The sequence below is a fragment of the Tachysurus vachellii genome, chromosome 22, assembly GCF_030014155.1.
Source record: "Tachysurus vachellii isolate PV-2020 chromosome 22, HZAU_Pvac_v1, whole genome shotgun sequence".
NCBI classification, from domain to species: Eukaryota; Metazoa; Chordata; class Actinopteri; order Siluriformes; family Bagridae; genus Tachysurus; species Tachysurus vachellii.
This window is the reverse complement of record NC_083481.1, coordinates 7,950,755-7,978,073: the sequence shown is the minus strand read 5'-3', so window position 1 is coordinate 7,978,073 and position 27,319 is coordinate 7,950,755. Positions and strand designations below refer to the sequence as shown.

Sequence of the window (27,319 nt, the reverse complement as noted above, 5' to 3'; positions counted from 1 at the left end):
ATATTAACAATTTGAATTTATATATAAAAATATATATATATATATATATATATATATATATATATATATATATATATATATATATAAGACATATAGTTATATTTAGTACAGAACAGATACAATACATGGGAAAATAACAAATAATAACGAACGAATAAAATGTCCCTTACAATTTTAACAAAATGAAAACAATTATTTTTTAAAAAACTTCATCAGATTCATCAGATAATATTCTGTATGTAATTAATCACCGTAAGGGATAATTTAGCTTGTCACTGTAAGAGTTAATGCAGTAGAGGGTGTGTTTGTGTCCTTGGAAGCTCATGTACTTCCTCAAATGTTGCTTTCTTTCACTTTTTGTTCTGTTGGTGCTACAGAAGAAAACCTTGAAAGTTACCAGCAAAAAGGTGAGTAAAAATACTCAATTTATCTCCCTGTTTGTATGAAGTGTTAAACATCCTGCTTTGTCATTATTCTGTGTAAATATTTACACTATTATAATGTTACTTCTTGTCAACTCAAAGTCTTATGCTGGACTGTAAACAGCCTAGTTTACATTTGTTAAAGAATTGAAGGTGAGCAGAATTAACACAACCTTTATGGTTTTTCTTGTAGTTTAAAGCATGGCTGTGCCCCACAACCACGTTAACCTGAAGAAAGGTACTTTAACATTATTTATTATATTTATTTAATATATATTTATTTGGAAATGTATAAGATTTCTGCTACTACTACGTCTAATCATCATCATCATCATCATCATCATCATCATCATCATCATCTTGTTTTTTGAGTGATTATGTAGCAACCACTTATCTTCTATATAATAGATAGATAGATAGATAGATGTGTAGATAGATAAACACATAGATAGACAGACAGACAGACAGACAGATAGACAGACAGACAGATAGATATATAGATAGAATTTTATTTTGAACATTAGAACATTGCATAGTACAGGTACACAGCAACAAAATGCAGTTTGGCATCTACCAGAAGTGCAAAGTGTAGCAATAGACAAGTGCAAATAGACAAGTGCAGATATGTATGTAGCATATGTACAGCATGTAATATATAGGTATATAAGCAAACGTGTACAGCATGTAATATATATAGGTATATATGAAAACATATGTACAGTGAATAAATATAAAGGCTATAGCAGTGCAGAGATTTGTGGACATTGTTGAAAAGTACACGTAAATGTTTCTGAGGCTATGACATTGAAAAAAATGTGCAGACACTGACACAAAGGATATATGTGTGATATATGAGTGTGAAATATTAGGCAGAATGTACAGTAAGGTATATATAGACACACATAAATAAAATAAAATATATAGTTGTTACTTATATATAAGAATGTTATTAATTAATAAATAATAAATTATTTCTGTTATATGTAATATATACACTGTGGTTCAAAGGGGACAGTCAGCACTGAAAATCTGGGAAAGTTTTAGAATTCTGAAATATTTAAAACAAAGAAATGAAAGTTTAATATCATGATTGATATTGGCCATGTTAACTGCTTTGTACACTGCGGATAATATTCTCAAAGTAAATGATCAAATTACAAAAAGCGCACTTCAGCTGCCATGGACTCCACATGTGCAAAACCTGCTAATGCTTTCGAGATTAAATCCATCAAAGTGTCGTTTTAACAAAGGCTTAATTAGAGATTACACATGAGGAAAATCTGACCTTTTGCACAAAGCAGTTAACACGGTCAATGTCACCAAACCGATTACATTTATATAGGTGCCTAGAAATAGTGCATAATATTATTATATTACACATTTATTTCTTTATGTTCTTTAACATTCAAATTATTTATATCCAATTTTAAAGGTTTTCAATTACAGATTTTCAGTGTGGTCTCATACATTTAAACCTCATTGTGACCCCCACACTTATGCTTTTTAACATTTTATATATTTAATATTCTAATTGATCTATCAATCCCTGGGCCTTAAGAGTGGGTGTGTAAATAAATCAACATTTGATTAATCTGATATTTTTGATGTGTCAATCCCAGCAGAGGAAACAGCTCAGATGCTCAGCGAGGCCATCAATACAGGAGACAAAGCTGAGGCCATCCAATGTGTAGAGCAGCTGCTTATTCTGAAAGTGCCTGTGTGCATGCGGCTTACTCAGGAGGCGTATTCCCAAGCCTGCATCAGGTATATTCACATCATCCTCTTTATGTTCGCTTCAATGTGACTATAGATTCTGAAAGATGAACCCAGTGATCCACTGATTCACTGCAGGTTGAGAGTTGGTGTTGAAGATGCACTGTCTGATGCCTACATCACAATGTCGGTGACTCCTGGCATGACGATCTCAGAACTGAAACAGAAGGTACAAACTGCTCTCAGCATTAGGATTCATATAGTGTTTGACTCTTAATAAAGTGCAGCTCTAAGTGTGTAGTTAAGGATAGGTAGAAAGATTTGATTTGGCACAAATGATCAGCATAGATTTAAATTCAGAGTCATGGTGTTACACAGGGCTGTTGATATTGGGGTGATTACTTCAATACTACAATACTGTGTATTCTACCAATTTATTAGGCGTTGGCTGAGTTTTAACAGAACCAGGAAGTATTTTGCTGTTGCTGTTATGTAAGAGGTTGAAAGTGCAATCTTAATGGCATGTCAATTGCCAGTAGAATGATAATAACAGATAAAAATAGATTTGTTCTCCTTCAAGCCTTCTACCATGTCAAGCCTAATCTGTAGTAACTGAAGGAGTGAGAAGAGCAAGCGGATGATTTTTGCTAGTTCTTTTAAAGAGCCTCTAGTTCAGCTGTTTCATAAAAACAGTTACATTAATACCACATCACTCCTAATTTTGGAGTTTTCTGGCAGATTGTTAAAAAACAGCTGTAAATATCCCTGACAGAGAACTTACTGGCAGAAACTAGCAATAATGGACTGCGGAGTAAAGGATGTTTGACCATTTCCACTTCTGTCACTGACAGTAAACCAGATGAATTATGTTTCCTGAAATGGAGATATTATGCAACACGTGTAAACTGTATTTCCTCCTGGTATATTTTTGTTTTATTTTGTTTTGGTATTCTGTATCTGCAAAGGTGTGATATTTCATTCATTCATTCATCTTCTACCGCTTATCCGAACTACCTCGGGTCACGGGGAGCCTGTGCCTATCTCAGGCGTCATCGGGCATCAAGGCAGGATTCACCCTGGACGGAGTGCCAACCCATCGCAGGACACACACACGCGCACACGCACAAACGCACACTCATGCAATCACACACTACGGACAATTTTCCAGAGATGCCAATCAACCTACCATGCATGTCTTTGGACCGGGGGAGGAAACCGGAGTACCCGGAGGAAACCCCCGAGGCACGGGGAGAACATGCAAACTCCACACACACAAGGTGGAGGCGGGAATCGAACCCCGACCCTGGAGGTGTGAGGCGAACGTGCTAACCACTAAGCCACCGTGCTCACCAGTATCACCCTAGTGTGATATTTCAATAATTAATTGAGCTTTTGTTCAGGTGTGAATGAAGCACAGCTGTGTGTTTAGACTTTATTACAGATGGAAGATTTAGGTTTAATAAAGGTTTGAAATAATGGTGTTAATGACAGTAATCATCCATTATTGCTGTACAGTTATTGCAAATCTTTTGACAGCGATCAGTAGTTTGGAAAAACTCTTTCTCCATACAGCACTTTCAGAATGGAAATCTGAGATCGGTGATTGTAGAGTAGTTTTCCGTCGACTAAAGGTCTTTGATAATGTATTTGACTTTGCAGATTTTATTTCCTTTACCAAAGCAGCACCAGTACAAGACTTTCAAATGTGTATTTTAACCAAAGTTATTTCATAAGGTATTCTTTTTTTCTCTCTTATAACATATATTATGGTGCATGTTCTAACACATTAGCACTTCTGTAGTAGCACATCTACTACAGAAGTGATACGTGATAACCGGACCTAACTTGTTTTGAGGCTGTTCTACAGTGTGCCACTGATTGTAAAGTTATGATTTGGGGAAGGCAACAATAACTCTGGTTCAATACTCTTTCAGGAATGCAGTCAGTCTTCATTGCATTGGAGTAAAGTCCCATTTGAAAGTGTTTTTTTGGAAGTGTTGACTGTTGGGGCACGGTGGCTTAGTGGTTAGCAACACCTCCAGGGTTGGGGGTTTGATTCCCGCCTCCGCCTTGTGTGTGTGGAGTTTGCATGTTCTCCCCGTGCCTCGGGGGTTTCCTCCGGGTACTCCGGTTTCCTCCCCCGGTCCAAAGACATGCATGGTAGGTTGATTGGCATCTCTGGAAAATTGTCCGTAGTGTGTGATTGCGTGAGTGAATGAGAGTGTGTGTGTGCCCTGTGATGGGTTGGCACTCCATCCGGGGTGTATCCTGCCTTGATGCCCGATGACGCCTGAGATAGGCACAAGCTCCCCGTGACCCGAGGTAGTTCGGATAAGCGGTAGAAAATGAGTGAGTGAGTGAGTGAGTGAGTGTTGTCTGTTGGCTGTGTTGATTTTTCCACATGTTAATAAGAATTACACAAATATGAGTAATTATAGACCTACAAAATATATCTTCATCCAAGTTATCTTAATGAGCAAAAATGTCTGCTTAATGTAATTGGAGACAAATTACAAATGTATTTTCATGCCTTTGTTGAACATAAAGGATCAACTTCTTTCTAGTGCCTCCTTTATCATTGTTGACATAGATGAGAAGTAGGACTACTAGACAAAAGGCTAGATGTTTCACAACAGCTCTGAAACACTGTTGTTGTCAATCATGAAACTTTTTGGTAGAACATTTTGGCATGAAGCTTTTCAATAAATGGGCATCATCTCATAACAACAACAAAAAACTCTGTGTAACTGTGAAGCATGGGGGTGGGTGCGTCATGTTTTGGGGCTTTAAATCTCTGAGAGATTCATTCATTCCAGATACTCTAATCACTTTATCATGGTCATGGTGCAATTCAGTAACTATTCTGGAAAGCACAGCACAGGCTTGGTCAAATTCAAAAAATGTTTAATTTATGTCTAGATAGAGGTCAGACCATACCCATTTAGGATACTCAAATACAAGAATTCCAAGAAATATTGATCAACTATTGAGGTTTTGGTCTTCAACAATAAGACTCTTTTCTGTTCCAGCACAGAGGTTGTGGAATGAACTTCACCTAGGGGCCTGGACAGCTGAGAATTCAGTCTCCTGAATCCTCTAACCATATAAACATTATTGTTTATGTTTTTAACTGTCCGATGATCTGCTTTTCTTCTTTACTAACAGATTAGCCAAGACTATGGCTTCCACCCATCAGTACAGTGCTGGATCATAGGGAAGCGTTTTGCTAAAGATGAAGACACACTGTTTAGCCACAACGTGACCAGTGATGACGATCAGGCATTTGTCTTCATTAGGTCCGCCCATTCTGTCAACCTGAGCCGAGAACAGCAGAAACAAGAGGAGCAGGACAAGAAGATAGGCAGTATAATTACTTTCTCTTAACTCTTCCTTTAACCTGGACTATGTTCTCTCTGTTTAAGTGTATTAAATTAGAAACTGCTTTCTGAATTTGACTGACACACAAAGATACACACCTCTTAGCTGAATTAGGTCTGGTTGTGATTATATGCTGTATGTACATCTGAAAATGTGAAAATTTAAATGTTGCAGCCTGAATGCCACCTGATTGCTTTTAATGCTGTCTCAGGTATTATTGAGAACATAGAGGTTCTCAGTAGAGGTACGTCAGAACCAGGAGCTCGATGCAAACAAACTCAAGGGTCTCCTGTACGAAAACCTTGCCCAGTACCTCCGCCCAAACCAGCGGTGAGGTTTCAACCCTCCTGTTTGTCATGTTTTGCACATAATTCAAAGTACTTTGTGCTGAAAGTATAGATGAGCATATGAACATACATCTGTTTGTATCATTATGATATAGTCACATTAGTCACACTAACAAAATGTCTGTGTTGTGCCTCTAGGTAGGATGGTCTTGTTTGCAGTGCACATATAGGAACAAACCAACACGACCAGGCTGTGCAATGTGCAGTGCTGAGAGACCAGAAAACTATAAAATACCAGATATATACAAACCAGATGAAGAGGAAGCACGTAGACTTCAGCGAGAAGAGCTGGCCAGTATTCAGTATGAACAGGTTAGACTTGTATTTTTCTATTATTATTATTATCCTATTTAGAAAGGTGGGAGTAGTTATTTGAGTAATGATCCTTGTCATTCTTCTCTGACCTTTCTTATCAAGAAGGCTGTCTCTAACTGAGATGTTTTTTTTCGTCACACCATTCTGACTAGACGCTAGAGATTGGTCTAACTGAAAAATACCAGAGGATCATCAGAAAACTCTGCAAAGCTTAGAAATTAAGAGACACCAGTAATTATCACCACAAAGCCAGGAGCATATCTGTAAAATATTTGGAGTCAATCATTTTTTGATATATAAAGTGAATGGTGTGCGAACAGGAACCTCCAGTAAATTTCAATTTAACTAGACATTATTATTATCAGTTTATAGTCACATATAATGTCGTGAAACACCCATGCAACCTGTTAGTTCCTGTTTTCTCTTGGAATAACAGATATAAACACCACACAGTTATTCCATCACATAGTCATACTTTTAGTTTGTTACAAAAATAAATGCGAATCATAGTCTCTATTTATAGACATTCCTGTGGTGGAAAAATTAGTTACTATAGAGAAAGATAATATTCTTAACCAGTGAGATTGTGTATCTAGGGATATATTACCATCTATTTGCTAAGCCTGTTACTCGGATGTCTGGTACCGGAATCTTACAGAATATCTGTATTGAAACAGCTGTAAGATTCATATTTAGGTGCATTTTGATATGTGACATTATTTCTGAAATTGTAGCTGTCTAATATTGGATTATAAAAATCACACACTGTTGCTGTTTTCTGAGTCTCTGTATTATTTTAATATGTGTTGACTGGATGAAATCTCTCAGTCCATCATAGAGGAGCGAGAGAAGAATTTCCTCACTCTAATAGAGACAGACAATCAGGACCTGGTTAGGAACTCAGAGGAGTTTTCCTGCCCCATCTGCTGCGAGGATGTCCAGGCAGGACAGGGTGCCACTCTCCGAGAGTGCCTTCACAGCTTCTGCAGGTAATAAATAACCACCACTAATTCACCACTAAATCATAAATGTGAGAAAAGTGACTATGTGTCCATTTGGGTTTACAGAGAGTGTGTGAAGTTGACCATTCTAAACTGTATGGATGCCGAAGTGGTGTGTCCTTATGCAGACGGGGAATACTCCTGTAATTGCATGCTTCAGGACCGAGAGATTAAAACAGTAAGACCAGTAAAAAACACTTCAGTGCAATAAGTTCTGAAATATAAAAATGTCTTCATTTTGATGGGGAAAGGTAATGATATGTGTAGTCAAGCTCTGTGGAAAAACCTACCCCGAACAGCATTACCCACAATGCCATTTAACTACCTGCTTTAAAACTGCATTCTTGAATTTTGTTCAAGAATGTTAGAGATGGATCTTGTTTCTTCTGTTTAACACCTTGTGATGTCAGAGCCTCAAAGAGCAGCTCACAAAAATAATGAGAAAATCAACAAGTCAACAAATAAACAGTAGAATGTCTAATCACATTATAGATATTTTAGTAAAATCATATATTAATTTGTTTGACGGTGGATTTTTTCTTTTACAGTGCCTTGCAAAAGTATTCATACCCACTGAACCTTTCCACATTTTGACATGTTACAACCACAAAGAAATATGTATTTTATTGGGATTTTATGAAATAGACCATAAGAAAGTGGCACATAATTGTGAAGTGGAAGGAAAATTATAAATGGTGTCCAATTTTTGTTTACAAATAAATATCTGAAAAGTGTGGCGTGCGTTTGTATTCAGCCCCACTGAGTCAGTACTTTGTAGAACCACCTTTCGCTGCAATTACAGCTGCAAGTCTTTTGGGGTATGTCTCTACCAGGTTTACACATCTAGAGAGTGACATTTTTGCACATTCTTCTTTGTGCCACTTTGTGTTGGTCTATCACAGAAAATCCTAATATAATACATTTTTGTTTGTGCTTGTAACGTGTCAAAACGTGAAAGTTCAGTGGGTATGAATACTTTTGCAAGGCACTGTAATTACACAGATCAATCACATGATATCCGTTATGAGGATAATAACAGGGTTAATGAAGCTAATAAATAAATATCTTTTTTTTTAAATAATAAAGTAGGAACAAACAAATATTCATTCAGAGGCAAAGAATAATAAGGGCAAAAATGTGACATTGCTTAATGTGGTGTTGAGTGTTTAAATAATTTATAAACAATGATTTATGACAACGGGGTTAGACACCACAAGCACACAAATCAAATCACTTCTTTAACTGTTTGTCTAAAGTACAACTTTAACAACCAAAATCAGATCAAACTTTACGATATCATCCAAATTCCAATAAAGCGAATGAGAAATGCCTGGTGTCTGAAACTAAAAAGTGATATTAATGACCATTTCAGTATATGATACACATCTTATACACATACAACCTCCATAAAATGTGGGAAAAGCATGTGATTTAGTTTGTAGTGTGTATAATATTAACCTGGTATTTTACTAGGTTTTACTAGCTATGAAACATACAGACATTTTATTTTATTTTATATCCATTAATAATCCAAGTACTGAATGTAGTCGAATGATTTTTAGTGCAAATTTTACCCTTGAGAATGAAGGAAATTTCTCTCTTCCAGCTCCTGTCACCTGATGAATACCAGAAGTTTTTAGAGTTGAGGCTGAATATTGCCGAGTCACGCAGTGAGAACAGTTACCATTGTAAAACCCTGGACTGCCCCGGCTGGTGCATATTCGAAGACGACGTCAATGAGTTTGCCTGCAACATCTGCAAAGAGACCAACTGCCTCCTCTGCAAGGTTGTTAAGTCTGCTGAGTTTCAAATCTGAAATGTGCTTTCTGCATTTTCAGGATTATTACATGATTATAAACATACAACAAAAGGTATATTAAGGTGTCTTCTATAGGCAATTCACAAAGACATGAACTGTAAAGAGTACCAAGATGACCTTCGCCTCAGAGCAGAGAACGATGCTGCAGCCAAACAAACCACAGAGATACTAGAGGTAAACCAACCAAGATACATATACACACCAACTATACTACAGTAGTTACATAAATGTAAATATACACTTCTTCTTCTTCTTTTGGCTTTTCCCTTCAGGGGTCACCACAGCGAATCATCTCTCTCCACCTATCCCTATCTTCTGCGTCCTCAACACTTGCACCCACTAGCTTCAAATCCTCATTAATTACATCCATATACCTTCTCTTTGGCCTTTCTCTTTGCCTTCTGCCTGGCACCTTCATGTACAACATTCTCCTACCAATATACTCACTCTCCCTCCTCTGAACATGTCCAAACCATCTTAATCTGTCCTCCCAAACTTTGTCCCCAAACGTCCAACATGACCTGTCCCTCTGATGTGCTCGTTCCTAATCCTGTCCAATCTTGTCTCTCCCAAAGAGAACCTCAACATCTTCAGTTCGGCTACCTCTAGCTCTGACTCCTGTCTCTTCTTCAGTGACACTGTCTCTAACCCATACAGCATGGCTGGTCTCACCACTGTCCTGTACACCTTCCCCTTGATTCTCGCTGATATTTTCCTATCACACAGAACTCCTGACACCTTTCTCCACCCATTCCAACCTGCCTGCACTCGATTCTTTACCTCTTTCCCACATACATGTTATATATAAGACAACAAATTTGACGGAATCTAGCGTTTCGAATCTAATCTAACCTCAGGTCTAGCCGAAAATATGAAATACCTGCCATTGGAAATGTTAGAAACTGAAGTTTCTAGCAGTTATACCTTTTAATGTTGGAAGGATGATACTAACCGGTGCTAAGTGGCTTTTATCCACTGAAATTGTCATACATCAGTTATAAAACTTATAAAAGCATATAAAACATTTATCCCTAATGAGAATCTAGAGATTGCGTGAGTGAATGAGAGTGTGTGTGCCCTGCGATGGGTTGACACTCCGTCCAGGGTGTATCCTGCCTTGATGCCCGATGACGCCTTATCTTAGGAGTATCTTCGGAGTAGCAACTATGGTTTTTGTCACTTAATAGTTAAGGACAATGTAGATAGTGTGAGTCACTGAGGAACTCAATGTAGTTTGAGGCAGGTTTTTTTATTTCTCTGGAAAACGACTTCAAAAATAAGGATAGCGAACGTGTCTTGACTACATGTATGGAATCTGGTGTTACCGTTCCTCAGTTTGCTAACATGCCCCGTGTATCGCAGATGATGTTGCAGAATGGTGAAGCCATGTACTGTCCCAAATGCAAAGTGATCATCCAGAAGAAAGACGGCTGCGACTGGATCTGCTGCCTCATGTGCAAGACGGAAATCTGTTGGGTGACCAAACAGGCCAGATGGGGTCCTCAGGTAACTGCGTTAGTGTTATAGAATCCCTTGTCCCTTGCAGGAAGAATAAGTAAAGCATAAAAATGTGTGAGTTGTTATAACACGAACAATGACTAGGTGCCACCAGGCTTTAAGCAGACTGGTTACTGTTACCATCCTGAAGCTGATTATTGTTTAATACCTACAACTTCCGGTGTTTTAACACTTATAACACAACAATTTGCTGACAATTAATTACTTACAAGTTATTTATGTTATACGGTAGCAGCTATAGCAGTCATGCAGCAGAAAACACATAGAAACATCTTTACCTCTGACTAACATTCCTTCAGTTATTGTTAAATACATTTCTTCTCAACAATCAACAATTAAGTAAATTGTTCCTAATTGAGCTCCTACAATAAGAATAATTTGTTACTATAGAAACCATAACATTACATAACGAGTGCATTAATATAATCCTTCATAAGCCAGAATAGCTGCCAAAGCTCCTGAGATTAAAAATCAATCAACAACTTGTGACCTATCAGATTTGAGCATTCAACAATGTTGTTGTAAAATGTATTATATGAGTATGTATAGTTTTTGTGGCTTTATTTCTCAGCTCCTGATGCTATTTGATGTCATAATAATGGCCTCTTGTTCTTCCTCAGGGTCATGGAGACACGTCAGGTGGATGTAAATGTCGCATCAACGTTGCCCCTTGTCACCCAAATTGTCAAAACTGTCACTGATCTCTAATCTCCACTGTAATTACACATCACATTTCCACGGACATTGTAGAATAAAAGGAAATAACTTAACAGATTGTGTAACTAACAGACTGAAGCTGTTCATCCGCAAGCAGGTATCAATAATCGTGGGGGAATTATGAATCATAATTTGGGTATGTGATTATAATCTTTATAATCTTTAAATGAACCGTTTACAAAAAAACATCATCATCTTCTTTATAGGGGTTTGTTATTTGGGAATATGGATGATCAGTTTGTTGTTTTTGTACGTCTTTTTTCAATGATGACCAAAGCAAATCTTGCACATTACGCATCATGGCACTAAGATCGGTATTTAGCATTGTTGAGTTGAACTTGCACATGATTAAGTAGTTCTATATTAAATTGCACAACATGACCGCTAGCCTTACTGTAGGGAGGAAAGAATGGCCATTCCATCATCAAGATTTGAGCTCAGGATCTCCTGATAATGTTGTGTTACTCAGGAGCTTTGCATATTAAACATTTGCATTATTCTATAAATAAGCATTAAGTATTGAGACGTGTGTAAGATGTTAACCCTCAAATATGCCTTAAAAAAAGTAGACATTAAATGTAAGCGTGTCTTTGTAAATGTGTGTCATTGTGTGCATCAAACTAAACTTTTATAACACTTGTAATAATAAAAAAATACAAATTCATGGTTTCTTAAAAGTTTATTTGTTGGTCAACATATTTTGCAGATGAATTAAATGTTGTTAAAAGAATGACCAGGATTTTTCAGCAAAGTGCAAGCAGCAAACATAAAGAATAAATTTTCAGTACAAATAAATGACCAAAAATGATTTTTTTATTAATAACTATAAAGTATGGCGAAGGTATGGATCAAGCGAACATACGGATTAAACACGTGTTACAATATATAACTTAATCTTATAAGTTGATTTATAAAGTGATGATTAGACTGTGTTGATATCTAAAATAGTGAAAACACTTCAAATTTATGCACCGTTTATGTTACTAAGGGATTCTATAACCATACCATCAAGTAACTAAAACAGTCCCGCAATTTACTCTTAACATATTATGATGTTTTATACAGGATTATTTAATGCCTCCACTTACAGAACAGAATCTGTAATGGAACAGAAATTGTGCATAACAGAGATTGTTGCATAAAATATTTGATCTGTCGGTTTAATTGTAAACCGAACTGTAAAAAACATCGGAAGAAAGATCGCCGGGCTTTGAAGAATAACGACATCCAGACCGCTGAGACTAATTTCACACATTGTTCAGTTGTGTTTGTGCACATGCAGTGAATGAATGTAATGATAACTGCCATTTTTCTCCTTTTTTATGAATGGTTAATAATTTATTACAGTTTCACAGCTCATCATTCGCTTAGAGAACAATGGAGCAAATCTTACATCAACGTCTCTTAAGGGAGTGTGCAGTTATCAAATAAAAAAATAAAAATAAAAAAATGCCATTGGATGATAAACAGCCACTGGGTGATACTCCGAGCTCTGATTTCTTTAACAATGAGCAAATCTGATGGTATACCATAATATACCCTAAAATGAAACATCAATGTTCTTGTATTTTGAGTATACGAAGTGTATATAAACTGTGACAATTTATTCATATTCAGTTAAAGAGCACATATTGAAAATAATTAGCTTTATTAACTGCAAAAAAAAAGTGCTTCTAATATAAAGGTGGGATTTATATTAAATAAAGGATTTTGGTCTCAATGTTATTGTAATGTAAAGAGAATTCACTTTCTCTTAATAACGAATAGATCCATTCAGCACTCGTAATTGCAACGTTTACGCTGTAATCTTATGAATCTCTAATCCATCGTTTTAGGTTTTTGAATCTGTGACTGTAAGCGTGACACCATAATCTGTTTTGCAGGTACAAACCTATGCCTATTACAAATCTTACGTATCAAAGGTGATACGATGGTAATGTTGCAAATATAAATGGCACTTTATGTGCCTATAACTTTAATGCTACAATTCCGAATAACTGGTTATTATTCCGACTAATGGTTATGAAACCTTACTCGTTGAGGCCCGAGTCCAAATGGATGAGCCAGAAAAGTAAGAAGGTGGAACCAAGTGGTGAAACCAGCTTAAAGGAGGTGATGGGATGGCCAGGTGGATGGGTCCACAAAGCCAAAGAGGCAGGGTAAAGTGGTCAGTTTCTGAGAGATGAATGAGTGAGTCCAAATGGATGGGTCAGAAAGGTAAGGCAGTGAGGCCGGGTGGTCAGCTTTAGAGAGATGATAAAGGTGTGGCCATGTGGATGGGTCCATAAAGGTAAGGAGGTAGGGGCAAGAGGATGGGCCCAGAAAGTGTTAGTAAAAGAGTGAAGTATAAACCCATTGTACAAGTCCTAATCTACGAAATGAATATCACATGATCACAAGAAAACATACAAACTGTCAAATTAGAGATGTACAACGTTCATGATGGATTCCGAATTCATAAAATGACTAGTTTGAGGCTGCATGTACATGTGATTTTTTTTTTGACAATCTTGTACTGTTCCGCTCTGGCTCAATAGTGTGATCATCAAACAATCCTGCTCCTTAGCTTAAACCTGTGAGGGAAAAACACTTTGTTGTAATCTCTCTTAGTATGACATTATTTAGGCCTCACATATATAAATAAAAAAAGAAACTGAATACGGCCCGTCCCAATGTCCTGAGAGACAGGTCCGGTCTGTGCATGTTAGGGAAACAAGAGGTTGAGTTTAGGTGCCCACTCCAGAGCAGAGTTCACTACAGCCAATGCAGCAGCCCCCAGTGCCACGGTGATGCCCATCACTGCCAGTCTGACAAGCCGTCGAGCAGCAGGTCGAATCACGGCCACGGTGCCACGCTGAGGGTCGATGGTGCTGCCATGCTCCTTCTGCTGCTGCTCTTTCTGTCTGCGGCGAAGCACGGTTTCAGGCTTCTGCTGCGCTGAGGCCAGCTCAAAGTCTGTGAAGGTGGACGCGGCCGTTCTGAAATAGAGAATGACATCCTGAGTCATTACACTCTGTATCTAAACAGGGCATCACAAATCAGCATATCTGACAGTTTAAACTAAATGCCAGACATTTTGGTCTCCTACGTTTGCTATAGTTTTGAACCAGGGCTACATTACTAACTGTCTGAAAATGAATAGACGGTTATCTGCCTCGAATTGCAACCAGCACTTCAGTAATGTCAGACAAACCTGCAGATGTGATTTCCACAATGTGAAGTACTGGGATTTATAAACTCGAATCACAACTGGAAGAGTTTTTTGTCCCTTAGTGTAAAATCTCCAAATAAGAATGCATAGATACAGTTAAAACAAATACATAAATTGGAGCAGTCGTTTCAAGGAGAGACTCTGAGTAAAGAGTTTTACTCAGATTAGAGAAACATTCAAGAAATGCAGAGTAAGAAATTCAAGAAATCTCAATGGAACCTACTGCCAATGACCTTTTCCTGTTTTAATTAATATTAATACAGAATAAGAGGGTAAACACTTATAAATTATGATCAAGCTTACTTAAAATGTAAATTTATGGTAAATGAAACAGAAAAAAAAAGAAACGTGTTATTTTGATGAGAGAAAGGAAGGAAGTCAGAGTAAACGGGAAGAAGGGAAGGTGACTCACTGCTGAGAACGCTCCTGAGTTGCTCCTTTTGCTAGCTCGGATGGAGGGAACTGTACAAAAAGGTCTCCGGCTCGACTGATAAGGGTCTCGTAGGGGAGGTCTTGAGGGATCTGAGAGAGCAGGTGGTGCATCATGGCCATGTCACACTCACAGTCCAGCACCTCCTCCTCTCGATACAGCACGATCTGTACACACAGACATGATGAACAGATAAGGAAAGCACTGGCTTCCTTACGTATATCTTTGATAGCCAGTGATTTTGAAAAGACAGTTTCAGTGGCAGACAAACAATCAATACAGTAACCCTAATATTTCTCATGATGGGTGAAAATGAATAAGTAGTTATCTTTAACAAGAAATCATCATGTATCTCTCACCCTGTCTCTCTGAAATGTAAGTTACACTAACTATTCCCACCAATATTACTGGTTGTGTAACTTTTATGACCTGCCGTGTCTCTCCAACAATAGCTACTAAAATATTGATACTGCTGTAGAAGCCAATGCGATTGCTTACATTTGCAAAAGCAAATACAGCTGGCTGTAAATATTTGCAGTGTTAAACCCGGCTGTCGGAAGCTCAATAAGAGCCACAGTTGAAATTGCCTACTTGTCTCTGCTTACCCAAAATAGCCGAGACAAATAATACCTGTCCTGAACAAGAGAGCACTGAGGAAGTCTGACCATTGAAACAGTCAGCAAGATGAAAGAGCAAACTCACCACAGCAGCAAAATAAATTGGCATCAGTGGATGGCAGGCCAAGAAGAAATCGTACAACCGCACTACATGCCGGAAATCTGATAATACATGGCCGAACCAGGTAATGAGCCAGCTCAGGGCGAAGATGGTGCCCACCTCAGCTCTAGAGCAAAGAAATCAGTGGGTTTCATCATTTCACAGTAAATATCCATAAAACACAGTATATAAGATGAAAAAGTAAATAACTTTTGGCAAGAATTTCATCAGCATTAAGAACATAATTTTTGCCATATTTCATATTTTTAAGGTTCATTTTAAGAGTAATTCCGTATATACACCTAGTTTTAAAGTTGGAACTTATTTTTTACATTCTTTGAAGGCGGGGTGTACGTTGTTTGAGAAATGCTTCAGAAAACTGAGTCGGGCCGACTAACAAAACAAACCTGTACCCAATGTTCAGAAAGGGGCGTGTCTTGTCAATATCCCAGAGAGAGGGTTCAGTGCGCATGTGTGACATTAGCAGAAAGCGATTAAAACATTGACATGGCGGATACCTGTCGTTACCTCTGCCTCGGGTTCTAGGTGTTGAACGTCGTCTTCTGCGTGAAACGGAGATAAACCTTTCACGGTACAACACACAGTACTACAAAAACACATTTGTATTACCAGAGTATTACTCATTGGGTTCATTTATTGATAAAAATATCCCCTCGGCCAGCCGCCCCAGCAGGTTCCGCCAAAATAGTTGCCTGGGTTACGTATGTATGTGTGGGGCGGAGCTATCAAAACAGGGGTGACACCCATTTGGGTTAGGGGCGTGTTTCTTTTGGTGATTTCACATGTCAACAAATTGCTTTCAAACATCGTGCACCCCACCTTTAAACAAACTAAATGCACAATCAAACAACGTAGGCAACTCCCAAATATCTAAACAAGAAAACGTAATACACAACTAAATAAATATCCAAAAAGATTTACTAACTGTTGCATGAAGTCGTACACCTCTGGGTTGACTCGCTCTATAATCGGCATAAGGTAGTTGAGGATGTGTTTTGTGTTGTCCATGGTGGGGTCCATAAAGTCCCTTTAGTGGAAAAATGATTAAGGACAAATCATTACATTTTACTTAAAAACATGTGGCACAAGTGAAGGCAAAATCCATAACAAAGAAAATTCGTATGCATTATAAGAAGTGTATGTACTATAAAAGGTTTTATATGCCTCAGTTTTCTCATTGGTCTAATTATCAACCAAATATCTAACAAACGAATTAAAAAAAAAAAAAAAAAACAGTCTAAGAATTAAGAATGAAATGTGTGGATGTCTGGAAAAAAGTCATGATTATACTCTAGATGTGATCTGAACAATATAGTCAGTCAGGATTTCAATTCCTCTTTTCATCGCTGCAGTCTACAACATGTTAGAAACATTCATTTGAGATTCTGCTCCATGTCACTAAATCACATCATGTGCAGATTTGTCAGGTGACCATAGAATCTCCTGTTTTACCAGATTCTCTCTTCATCTCTATTGAATGCAGATGTGATGACTGGGGAGGACACCAAAGCTGTCGTGATCTCGCTCTCTGGATCATGGAACATTTAGACATTTAGATTTCTGTTTATTTTAGGCCCAGTGTGCTCCAAGAACACATTTCCACCCAATTAAACCAACAGCACCACCCTGCTCTGCTTAAAGAAGGTGGGTTATGTCCATGTATTTATGCTGTTGATGCCCAAATCTGACCTCAATGGATGGGGACAGCTGCATGTTGCTGAAGAAATACAGGGCCTTTTTACACCTGGTCACTTCATCTGATTTGTTAAAACTGTTCCATTTACATTAGGCCGCATGTGTCTTGGCGAATCGGATATCAAACCAATCTTTCTACTCCTGCCCAAAATGCAAATATATTTGACCTAATTTCCGGGGTAATTGAAATGGAACACGCTTTGGTGTATGCGCTTTTCAGAATGCAATCAAAAAGAAGACGAAAAACTTGTTACGAGGAGTATAACGCTGACGTATGTGGCTTGAACAGCCAAATTCATTTACACCTGTCCAATTTCATCTGAAATGTGTCCTAGACCACCTCCTGAAGTGGTTTGAACGATCGGATTTATATCCGTCTCGAAAACGTTTCGGAGGGCATTTACACCTGGTCTTTTTACCATCGGATAGCTATGAAACGCATGAAGTGACCAGGTGTAAAAAGCCCCCCAGACTATTCAGACCTGATATTTTTGTGCAGATTGGCTGAGCCCGTGTCCACGGTAGCCTCAAATTTCTGTCTTTCCCTGACACAACTGGAACCCAAAATCGTTCTCTGCTGTTGTAGCCTGTCCACTTCGGGATCTGTCATGTTCTGCTTTAGGATATGATTTTCTGCTCACCACAGACGTAAAGAGTTACTATAACCTTTTTGTCAGCTTCAAACAGTCTTTTCTCTTTCTCATCAACAAGCCATTTCAGCCACCCACCAGTTAGTGTGTGTATGTATGTGGAAGGATGAATACATCAGTTGTAAATGAGGTTTGTGGTATAAAGTGTAGTGTTCCAGACAACTCAGCAAGTACAGAGGATTTTCTACTACCAAAGCTGATATACTTGTATATGTCCTGCACACATTTTCATGTCTGAAATGTATTTAAAGGAAACTGCTGCTCCACCTGAGATGGTGTGTGGAGAGTTTCTCCACCAGCGCAGTGGCAAGGCGTTCTCCCAGCACGAGCAGGAAGGTTACCACGATGTCGTGATAGCCCTGATAATAGTGCAGCTGGGGGTTATTTTGCAGCACGCGCAGGATGATGTCGATCAGCTCTTCCTGCAGTCCCATCCTCTGATCGTCAGGCATACCTGAACAAAGTAAGTGTCAAAGTAAACTTAAAATATTTGGCAATGAAGAGATGTTAAGAAAAGCTGACTGTATTATGACCACCACAGTTTTGGCCAAAGTTGAGACATGTACATTCTTCCATACCCCCCAAATGCAGTTAGGTCAGGTTTACTTAGTTTTTTTTTTAACTGAGATACAAAACTAACTAGGTAAGATTCTAACCACCAGCTGTATGCATGCCATAATCACACACCGATCGGGTATCGGGCATATTAATAGTCGTCTGTCTTGATCGCACAAATCCTTCCAGTGCACCACTAAAACCTACATCTATGCTCGATATGTTACCTAAATGGAAATAATGGGATATGTTTTTAGCTTCTCAACATGAAAAAACTAGCAAGCAAACAAACAAAAGGTAGACAATCTCTCAGCCAACTTCACCTACAAAGGTTAATACTATGTTATTTGTGTATTTGTTCTTAAATGAGTGCTATCATTAGCGTTTTTTTTTTTAAATAAAAATTCATCAGTCTACAATCCAGCTTGAAGTGCCATGACAGAAACATGTGTGGTTATCAAAGTTATTGGACATATAAATAAGTGTTTGGTTTTTTCTAGTGACTGAAAAGCAAATTAGAATGTCATATCAGTGTCCCAATGTGTAGTGAACCAGCATCCTTACCAAGACCTGACCTTGTTTATAAGATACCGATGCACGATCTAGAGACGCACCTCACATGACTCAGTTATGTATAATAATAGACCAAAGAGCTTACTAAAGCACCGGCAGCACGTTTTTTTGTCACTAACCTGGAGGAAAGCGTCTCAGGGATCTTTGTACATCCAAGAGCACCTGGTTATAGTCCTTATCATTCTCTCTATTCACATCATCTGGAAAGGAAACCATTTTTTGTGACTTATCAGCAACCTACAGCAAGCATTGAACAATTTCAGCTCACTTTACCAAACTTACCAAGTTTTTCAGGGATGTTCTCTACAGGGACGTTCAGTAGCCACGGCCAGACTTTACGGCGGATCTCATCGGTCATGAGCCCTCCTTCACTGATGGCCATCCTCCTTAGTGTGGCCACGTCGACCGGTGTTGCGTTCAGAGCCTGTGTGATCTCAGCCGTCTTTCTCTTCCTCTTTGAGTCAGCATCTGCATGCACAGTCACAATCGTTAACAGTGCAAAAAATATTATTCCAGAAGTCTTACAGAAAGCCAAAAACAGACATTGTGAAATGAAGTGTCATTCTTTAACCTTTACCCCAATCCCGAGATCATCCCAAATGCCTCTGTGCTTTCTAAATAGTGCACTACATAAAAGTGTAAGCACTATTCAGGAGGTGGGAGAAAGGAGGATGGTAGCAAAACTATCATCAGAACGACTCTCACCCCCTGTATGAAATGGTTTCATCTCCGAGCAGCTCCTTCAGTGACAGACTGTTACATCCTGAGTGTCTGAAGGAGCGATACAGACGCTCTTTTCTCCCTGCTGCTATTAGACTTTACAATCAAAGCTGCTCCCAGTGAACCAGTCAACATAATTACACACTGGATTACTGGTTTAAGTGCAATAATAACAATAACAAAGTATTTTAAACAACACGTACAATAACAGAACTTTTAAAAATGTGCTAAAAAAATTTCCTGTGTGCAATATGTCTGTTAGCGTAACTACTTACTCGTGGGCTCTTTTTTCTTTTGTGTATTTATATATTGTGTTGTGTATATACTGTGTATTATATTATGTCTTCATTCTTTTATATATTTGTATTTCTTTTTCTTTGCTGCTGTAACAGAGAAATTTCCCCACTGTGGGACGAATAAAGGTACATCATATCTTATCTTATCCTATCATATATTCATATCTTATTCATACACACTCTATATAGGGCACTTAATACACACAGCAAGCAATCATTTGGGATTCAGTCAATGTGTCGTTATACATTTTAAACACATTATAATAATTATTATATAATATATATATATATATATTAATTATTATAATTATAATTATTATAACATCTGGTAGCATCACTAAATAGAGGCTTATACACTATAACAATACATTCACATTTAACAACAACATGTTAGATGGAAGGAAACTGATCAACTCAAAAGGGAAAAACAAACAGAAAAGAAAACAACAAGAAAACAACAAACCTCTGTTTTTGTAAACATTGAAGCTTTGTTGTGATTTCTGTACTACATTATTTAGCTTTTAGCTTTTACCTTGTTTTCCGATCCCATCATTTCTGGTCTTTTTTAGGTTCATGATGTTGTGGACATGTTATGTTTTCTCTTCAGCTCGCAGGAACAGCAGTGAACACACAAGAGCCATCCGATTTCCTGCACATCACAATATCAGCTAGCATAACGGCTTGGAAACAGGCCACGCCCACTCAGACTGTCAACTGACCTTAACACTAAGCTTAACACTGCTTTACACATACGTTCACATCTGTACATAATAAACAGCCGCTACGGACATTATTTCATCCGAAGTAGCGACAAATACGGCGTCTGTGCTACAGCATCCTCTCTGAGCTGGCATTTACCAGATACGGAAGTGAACCACAATAGGAAAAAAAAAGAAAAAGCAAAATAAAAGTCCTCTGACGGTTCCTGTTATTCCTGACACGCCTCTTTGAATCGGATAAATTGTGGAATTCAGTACAAAAACTAGTCTTGTTTTTGATTCGTGACATGAGGACAATGTGCTTGGCAACTCTTATAACCATCCTGATTAAATTTTTTTTTTTTAATCTTTTTTAATATTGTATTGTTTTAAATTCTGACTTCGTTTAAAAAATGAATACAAAAATACAGTCACTGTTCAAAGCTCTTTAAATTTTCAAATTGTTATTGATTAATTTTTTTCATGATTTTATTCCTTTCATTTCTTGTATCATTTTCACTACCTTTATATTTTGAGACTTTTAATTTGAAAAGTCGTTCGACCCACGTGTTCTGTCATATGACATACGGCCCAAACACCGTCAACAAACAATTCAGGGTTTTTTGTTTTTTATCTTTATATTTTTGCGGTTTTTTTGGGGGGTTTATAACATTAATGCAGCAATGCTTTCACGGTTGTTAAAGGAACATCAAGTTAAACAAAACGAAAGGAAAGAGCTTCAAGGTATGTCTTTATTCTAGAGAAGTTAAACTATAGTATTTCCTGCAGTGTGATGAAAGGGAATAAAATAAATAAATAAAAAATAAAAAAAACAGATTGTTTTTTTTTTTTTTTACATTTCTCTATAATGATGTATTGATTTGTCTCTAGAGACTTTGAGCATTTAGAGCCTGAACAGAGGTTGTGGTCAAATTGCACTATTTTAGAGGAGGGAAAGAAATGATTCTAAATCTAATTCTTATTATTCAGATTTTAATAAATAGTCAAACTGAGCCACATTACAGTCATGTATATAACTACAGTCCAACAAAACCTGCTCATTTTCCTAATCTAACACTTCTACTAGAAATTAGGATTATCTAATGTATTCTGTAGCTTTCTGGAGCTTAGTTGTGAAACAATAGACTTGTGAAACAATAGATTGTTTATTGGTATTTATTGACTGACTCTGTTCAGGAGAAAGCACCTAATGTGTGCACAAAAGACACCGGATGGCACAGATATCTGAATATTCATGAGTCCTCGTAATCATTTGCATGTGATCTGTTGTTGTGTTGTATTTTATTTTATTTGTAAATGTTTAAAACAAGGGACAAAAAAGACAAAGGTTGGAAAAATGGTGATTAGTCATTGGGAACAATGGTAGTCAATGCTTAGTCATTGGGAGAAAGGATAACGTTTAGTGATTGGTCAGTGGAAACATCTTTGATCAGTGAATAGTAATTGTGAGCAGCAGTGATCAGTGAAATGTCATTAGAATAGAATAGAATGGTGATCAGTGATTGGTTGTTGGGAACAACAGCGATCAGTGACTAGACTTTTATCCCTTACTGTAAATTCAACAGTGCTGCTGCTAATAATAATAATAATAATAAATAAAATTCTTGTCACAGTTTGATGGTTTATAGTTAATTACTCTTTTCTGTCAAATGGTTTAATAAAGAAATATTTCAGATTTTTTTTAGCCTAATGTTCATTCAGTGCAACAGTAGCATTTGTGTGTACCATTGTCATGTACAAGTATTTCAAATAACTATTAATTTTGAATGTTTTAATTGACCTTTGATAGCACTTTTTTCTGTGATTCCCTTTAACACAGAGCGACGACGACGTGAAGCCATTGCAGCCGCCACCTGTTTGACAGAGGCTTTAGTGGACCACCTGAATGTGGGGTAAGAGTCTAATAGAGCTATTCCCTGTGACCTCAGTGTGACATTTCTATATTTAGTTGAGTAATGAATAGTTTATTTATGAACCAGTGCACATAAATAGAAGCATTAATCCTAAAGAATGAGTCTGCACATGTGATATAAGGCTCTATAGTTATAATCATAATCTGGGATTGTAGTGAAGAATCTGTGTGGGGTAAAATAGCACCAAAGCACCAGAAGGATTATGAAACTTAAAAGTCTCAAAATTGAAAAAAGAAAAGATGGTCTTTTGTTGTATTTATACATATTTTATTTTCCTTATCCTGTTTACTTTATGTACATTTGATACCATCATGCATATCTTTTTATATACATTTATGTCTCTGTTTATTTCTTTAGTTAATTAATTTTTTTTATCATAGGCTATATTTTAATTCTATGAATTTTGTGAACTTGCATCTGCTAGCTCTTTTAAATCAGGTTCCTTCTCTTTAACCTGTCCAAAACGTGTCCCTCTTACCAGAGTGGCTCAGGCGTATGTTAATCAGCGCAAACTGGACCATGAGGTGAAGACACTGCAGGTTCAGGCAGCTCAGTTTTCTAAACAGACGTCGCAGTGGATCAGCATGGTGGAAAGCTTCAACCAGGCATTAAAGGTACAATACCATTGTTATTTTGAAGAATTCAAGGTGTACATTTTTACATTTTGAGCTTCAAGATGTCTATATAAATACCCTTAGAGCGAGTACTTCAGTGATGTATTTGCTACCTTATAAATTCAACTCTGGCAAATAAATTGTCTGGCAGTAGATTGTAAGAAAGATTGCCCCAGGCAAGATCGGTCATGAGATTTGTCCACAACAACAAAAGTCTCTGCAGAGCCTTAGATAGATTTCCTGCTGTCTTGTATCAGCTTCCAGGATCCCTCTCATTCTTAAGAAACAAACTAGACTTGATTAGTCTTTATTTGATTCAATACACTCTGATTATTTCCTGATTCACTATAGTTTGTCGTTGTAATGTTGTCTCTAGCATAACCAATGTAAATTCGATATAACAGCTTTCTGTAAATAATCTTGTTTGTGTACAGCTTTTAAATAAGATGATAGAAAAATAACATGGTAACACTAGCGTAAAGCGTGCAAGCTGATTAACTAGAAGAGGCAGAGATTTGAACTTGCCAAGGCTATTGAAAAATGAGCACATGCCTAATATAAAGATTGATTCCTTCTGTTTCTTTACATGCTGATTATCGTTGACATGCAGTTATTCATTATTTGTAAATCACCCAGTACATACACATACACAATTTATCTGACTGCACGCTTATCTTTATCTTCAGAAGTGCAGTATTGTATGATTTTGACCTGGTATGTATTTTAAAAGGTAGACAACCACTGGAAAAATCTAATAATCTAAAATTGTCTAATAATTATAAAATAGAATAAAATATTTTTTTTAAATACTCTGATCACTTAATGTTAACAGCATAACTATTTCTAGTCCCCTATTTCTTATTCCCAGTAAAGTCTCTAGCTTGTAAACACCCTAAATGACGTCTTTGCTGCATCTGTTAATTTTCGGGTCATGCCTCCAGGTTTATTGGATTAGTTGTCTTGTAAATGAAAGGATCTTTTGTCTCGCCTAAGATTTAGTGAGACTTTACAAATATCTATTTGTAAATCTGGGCCAAGCAGTTTTTAATTCTGAAGCCTTGTAATTCACTAGCAAGCTTACTATATAAACTCACAGTTGGATATATTGTAATTAGGTTAATGCAAAAAAAAACAAAAACAAAAAAAAAACACAAAATGTGTGGTGGCCTGGGAAAACACTTCATCTTGTGAAATTTGGACATTTTCTATTATATGTGGTCTTGAGCAGTAGTATGTTCAAGGATGAAAAAGGAGAAAAGCATAATTAGACATTTATCCAATTTCACTAAAATACACCACACCTACCTTTGTTTATCCTCTAATTCTGAAAAAACAACATTGCTGTTCACAAAAGTTCAGAAGAATTATAAATTTACAATAGGAAACGATTTCTGTATCAGCATCAGTCTCTGTCTTTAAATACAACTTTCATTTGTTTATGCTAACAACAGCAGGTAAATAATTGTTAGTTAATTCAATTAGATCAAAAATGTTGGTCCATTTTCTTGTTAGAAATGACATTTTATTGTCAAACGTTTTAAATTTGTCTGTAAAGAGTCTACTTTGTGCACATGGGCATTGACATGCTGGGACAGGTTTGGGTCTTGGTTCCAGTGAAATCTTACTTCTACAGCATATCAAGGTGTTTTATACAACTGTGGCAACAGTTTGGGGGAAGACCTACATTTTGCTGTGATGGTCAGGTGTCCACAAACATTTGGCTATAGTGTAAGACTTCCACTAAAAACTTGGTAGAATCTTGAGAAAATCAGACTGCAGTCACTTCTGTGTATGTTGAGCTTTACAGGCAAAAACCCAAGGCAAAGTCAGAAGAAACCTAAATAAAAAAAAAAAAGATATCATTAAGTTTTCTCAAAGTGGAGATCAAAGTGGAGAAAATTTGATACATGACAGATTTTTTTATTTATTTATCAACCTTTCCTATTTACCCTTTCATTTCCTTTTTTTGTAAACAGGAAATTGGTGATGTGGAGAACTGGGCGCGCAGCATTGAGATGGACATGAGGACTATCGCCACAGCTCTAGAGTACGTACACAAAGGCCAGATCCAGACGGCATCATCATAGAATGCCTGTGCAGAGGGAGAGCAGAACAGGGACAACACATTTTCCTTTAGGATTCTGTAGTAGTGTAGATCTTGGATTACTACTACATTGATAGAGGAATGGAATTGCTTTGATGAACTGCTAATTTCGTTTCAGCTTAAGTCTAGAATCATGTTTGCAGATGATGTTGCTAAATGATGATGTATTTTGTCTGGAAAAGTTTTTTTTCTCACCCAAACAACACATACCAAGAGCACCTGTGTTTTTATAACACTGAGTTTACATAGAAAATGTTTGCATAACGAATGCTAAGCTTTGTTTTATTGTTTGTGTCTGTAAATAACCCTTTCATTTTTTAATGACCTAGCATTCGCATTATATGATATGTCAGTGTCAGGATGGATGGTTATAGTCTTGAAGGCTTAGACTCAAGTCCAAAATGAAGCACAGAGAAGCCAGATGGTGACATTGCCTCTCTTATAAGTCACTTTGAATAAAAAATAATAAATGTTAATGGAATGTTAATGTATTAGACCGGCGAGATGCATCATGTGCTTACTGGGTATTTAATAAACAAGGCTGGAGGTAAAGATAAGTAATTATAATGATTATTTTCCATTAACAGCATGTCCCAGGTTTTATTTTTCCTATACAACAGCTGTTTGGTAATGAAATAAACCCAATTTTTTATTATTTATATTTGCATGTAATGAAGAATATCGATTAAACAAGTTATTTCGTAATAAATTGTATAAGCTATAAACATCTGTTTCCTCACAAGCCTCTCTTTTTTCTGTTTCTTGTAGTTAATAATAATAATAATAATAATAATAATAATAATAATAATAAATTACTTTTTATGTTTTTGAGAAGTGTGAAAGTCTCCTTAAAAAGCTTAGGACTTCCCTCTGGAGGAAACTTACAGACCGTTACAAAGACCTAACACTGGAGAATCCTTCCTTGTCTAAATGTCTATTTAAAGAAAATTTTACTATATCAAACATTGCTGATTGTACTGCTTATTATAAGCCTAAATGATGTATGACAACTGTTTTATAAATTGAATCGCCACATTCCGACCAACCAGATTCAAGATGTTTGTATGTATTGCTGTGTACAGGTGTGTGTTCTTTTAACTCCTTTAAAATGAGCACCTTTTCTTCCTTTAAAGGACTTCATAAGAATTAGGCCTCACATCAAAAATCCAGTTTTTATAAAGCTCAAATTATTGGTTGAGAATTTTAATTTTATTATGTTCCTAAAAATTGTTTAAATAGAAAAGCAGTTCTTATTCCTAGCCTTTTGAACTGTTTGTGTAATATTGCATGAGGATGATTTTTATTCATTTTTTTTTATTTATTTGCCTTTCACATGTTCAGCAGATGTTTTAGTGTTATACAATGCAAGGCCTTTGAAAGAAACCATGTACAAAGTTCCCTTAATTAGAACAAAGAGTGCTCACACACAGCAATAGGATTTGTTGGCTTGTTCTTTACTGGGTTAATGTTCAAATCTGTGAAGGTCACTTCAAATTTCCTCACAGTCTTATCAAATTACTAGCTGGAAATTTACCATATTAGATATTTTAGTATTGTTTATTACATCTAAATAAATTCTACTCTACAACAAAAATGATCCCTTGATTAAAGAAGACAAGTTTTTATTAGTGCTGAACACCAACATATTGTTGCTTTCACAGAGAATCTTAAATGAGCTCTAAAACTGTCCTTATGCTGTTTTCTGGATTGGACATAGTTTATCTCAGGAAGAACAGCGGTGGCCAAAAATGTAAAAAAATAAATAAAAAAATAAATACATGTACAAAAGTTTCAGCAGTCTATGCTTTTTTTTTTTTTAAAACCTTTTTCATAACACACAGAGCTTTTTTTCAGATAGTAAGGCATTTTAG

General features: G+C 36.8%; 3 protein-coding genes across 4 annotated transcripts; 2 read left to right on the top strand and 1 right to left on the bottom strand.

Annotated features, from left to right (window-relative positions):
- The first annotated feature begins 332 nt into the window (after positions 1–332).
- On the top strand, positions 333–11,894 carry rbck1 (RanBP-type and C3HC4-type zinc finger containing 1). Of its 2 annotated transcripts, XM_060857843.1 has the most exons (13): positions 333–407; positions 616–660; positions 2,042–2,186; positions 2,274–2,364; positions 5,301–5,499; positions 5,725–5,843; positions 5,999–6,172; positions 7,004–7,164; positions 7,243–7,354; positions 8,783–8,962; positions 9,071–9,169; positions 10,358–10,501; positions 11,134–11,894. In XM_060857843.1, exons 2-13 carry the CDS (start codon positions 624–626, stop codon positions 11,212–11,214), a joined length of 1,542 nt encoding a protein of 513 aa, XP_060713826.1. In that variant the 5' UTR covers positions 333–407; positions 616–623; the 3' UTR covers positions 11,215–11,894. The 2 variants fall into 2 exon arrangements, with proteins under 2 accessions (XP_060713826.1, XP_060713827.1); XM_060857844.1 differs by lacking the exon at positions 2,274–2,364.
- A 52-nt stretch (positions 11,895–11,946) lies between these two features.
- tbc1d20 (TBC1 domain family, member 20) lies at positions 11,947–20,962 on the bottom strand. The gene is made up of 8 exons (XM_060857845.1): positions 20,631–20,962; positions 19,365–19,550; positions 19,202–19,282; positions 18,222–18,408; positions 16,535–16,636; positions 15,574–15,715; positions 14,854–15,038; positions 11,947–14,208 (listed from the first exon to the last, which is right to left on the bottom strand). Exons 1-8 carry the CDS (start codon positions 20,671–20,673, stop codon positions 13,935–13,937), a joined length of 1,200 nt encoding a protein of 399 aa, XP_060713828.1. The 5' UTR covers positions 20,674–20,962; the 3' UTR covers positions 11,947–13,934.
- A 404-nt stretch (positions 20,963–21,366) lies between these two features.
- On the top strand, positions 21,367–26,173 carry bloc1s1 (biogenesis of lysosomal organelles complex-1, subunit 1). Its single transcript, XM_060858614.1, has 4 exons — positions 21,367–21,540; positions 22,637–22,709; positions 23,212–23,344; positions 25,321–26,173. Exons 1-4 carry the CDS (start codon positions 21,480–21,482, stop codon positions 25,429–25,431), a joined length of 378 nt encoding a protein of 125 aa, XP_060714597.1. The 5' UTR covers positions 21,367–21,479; the 3' UTR covers positions 25,432–26,173.
- The last annotated feature ends 1,146 nt before the right edge of the window (positions 26,174–27,319 follow it).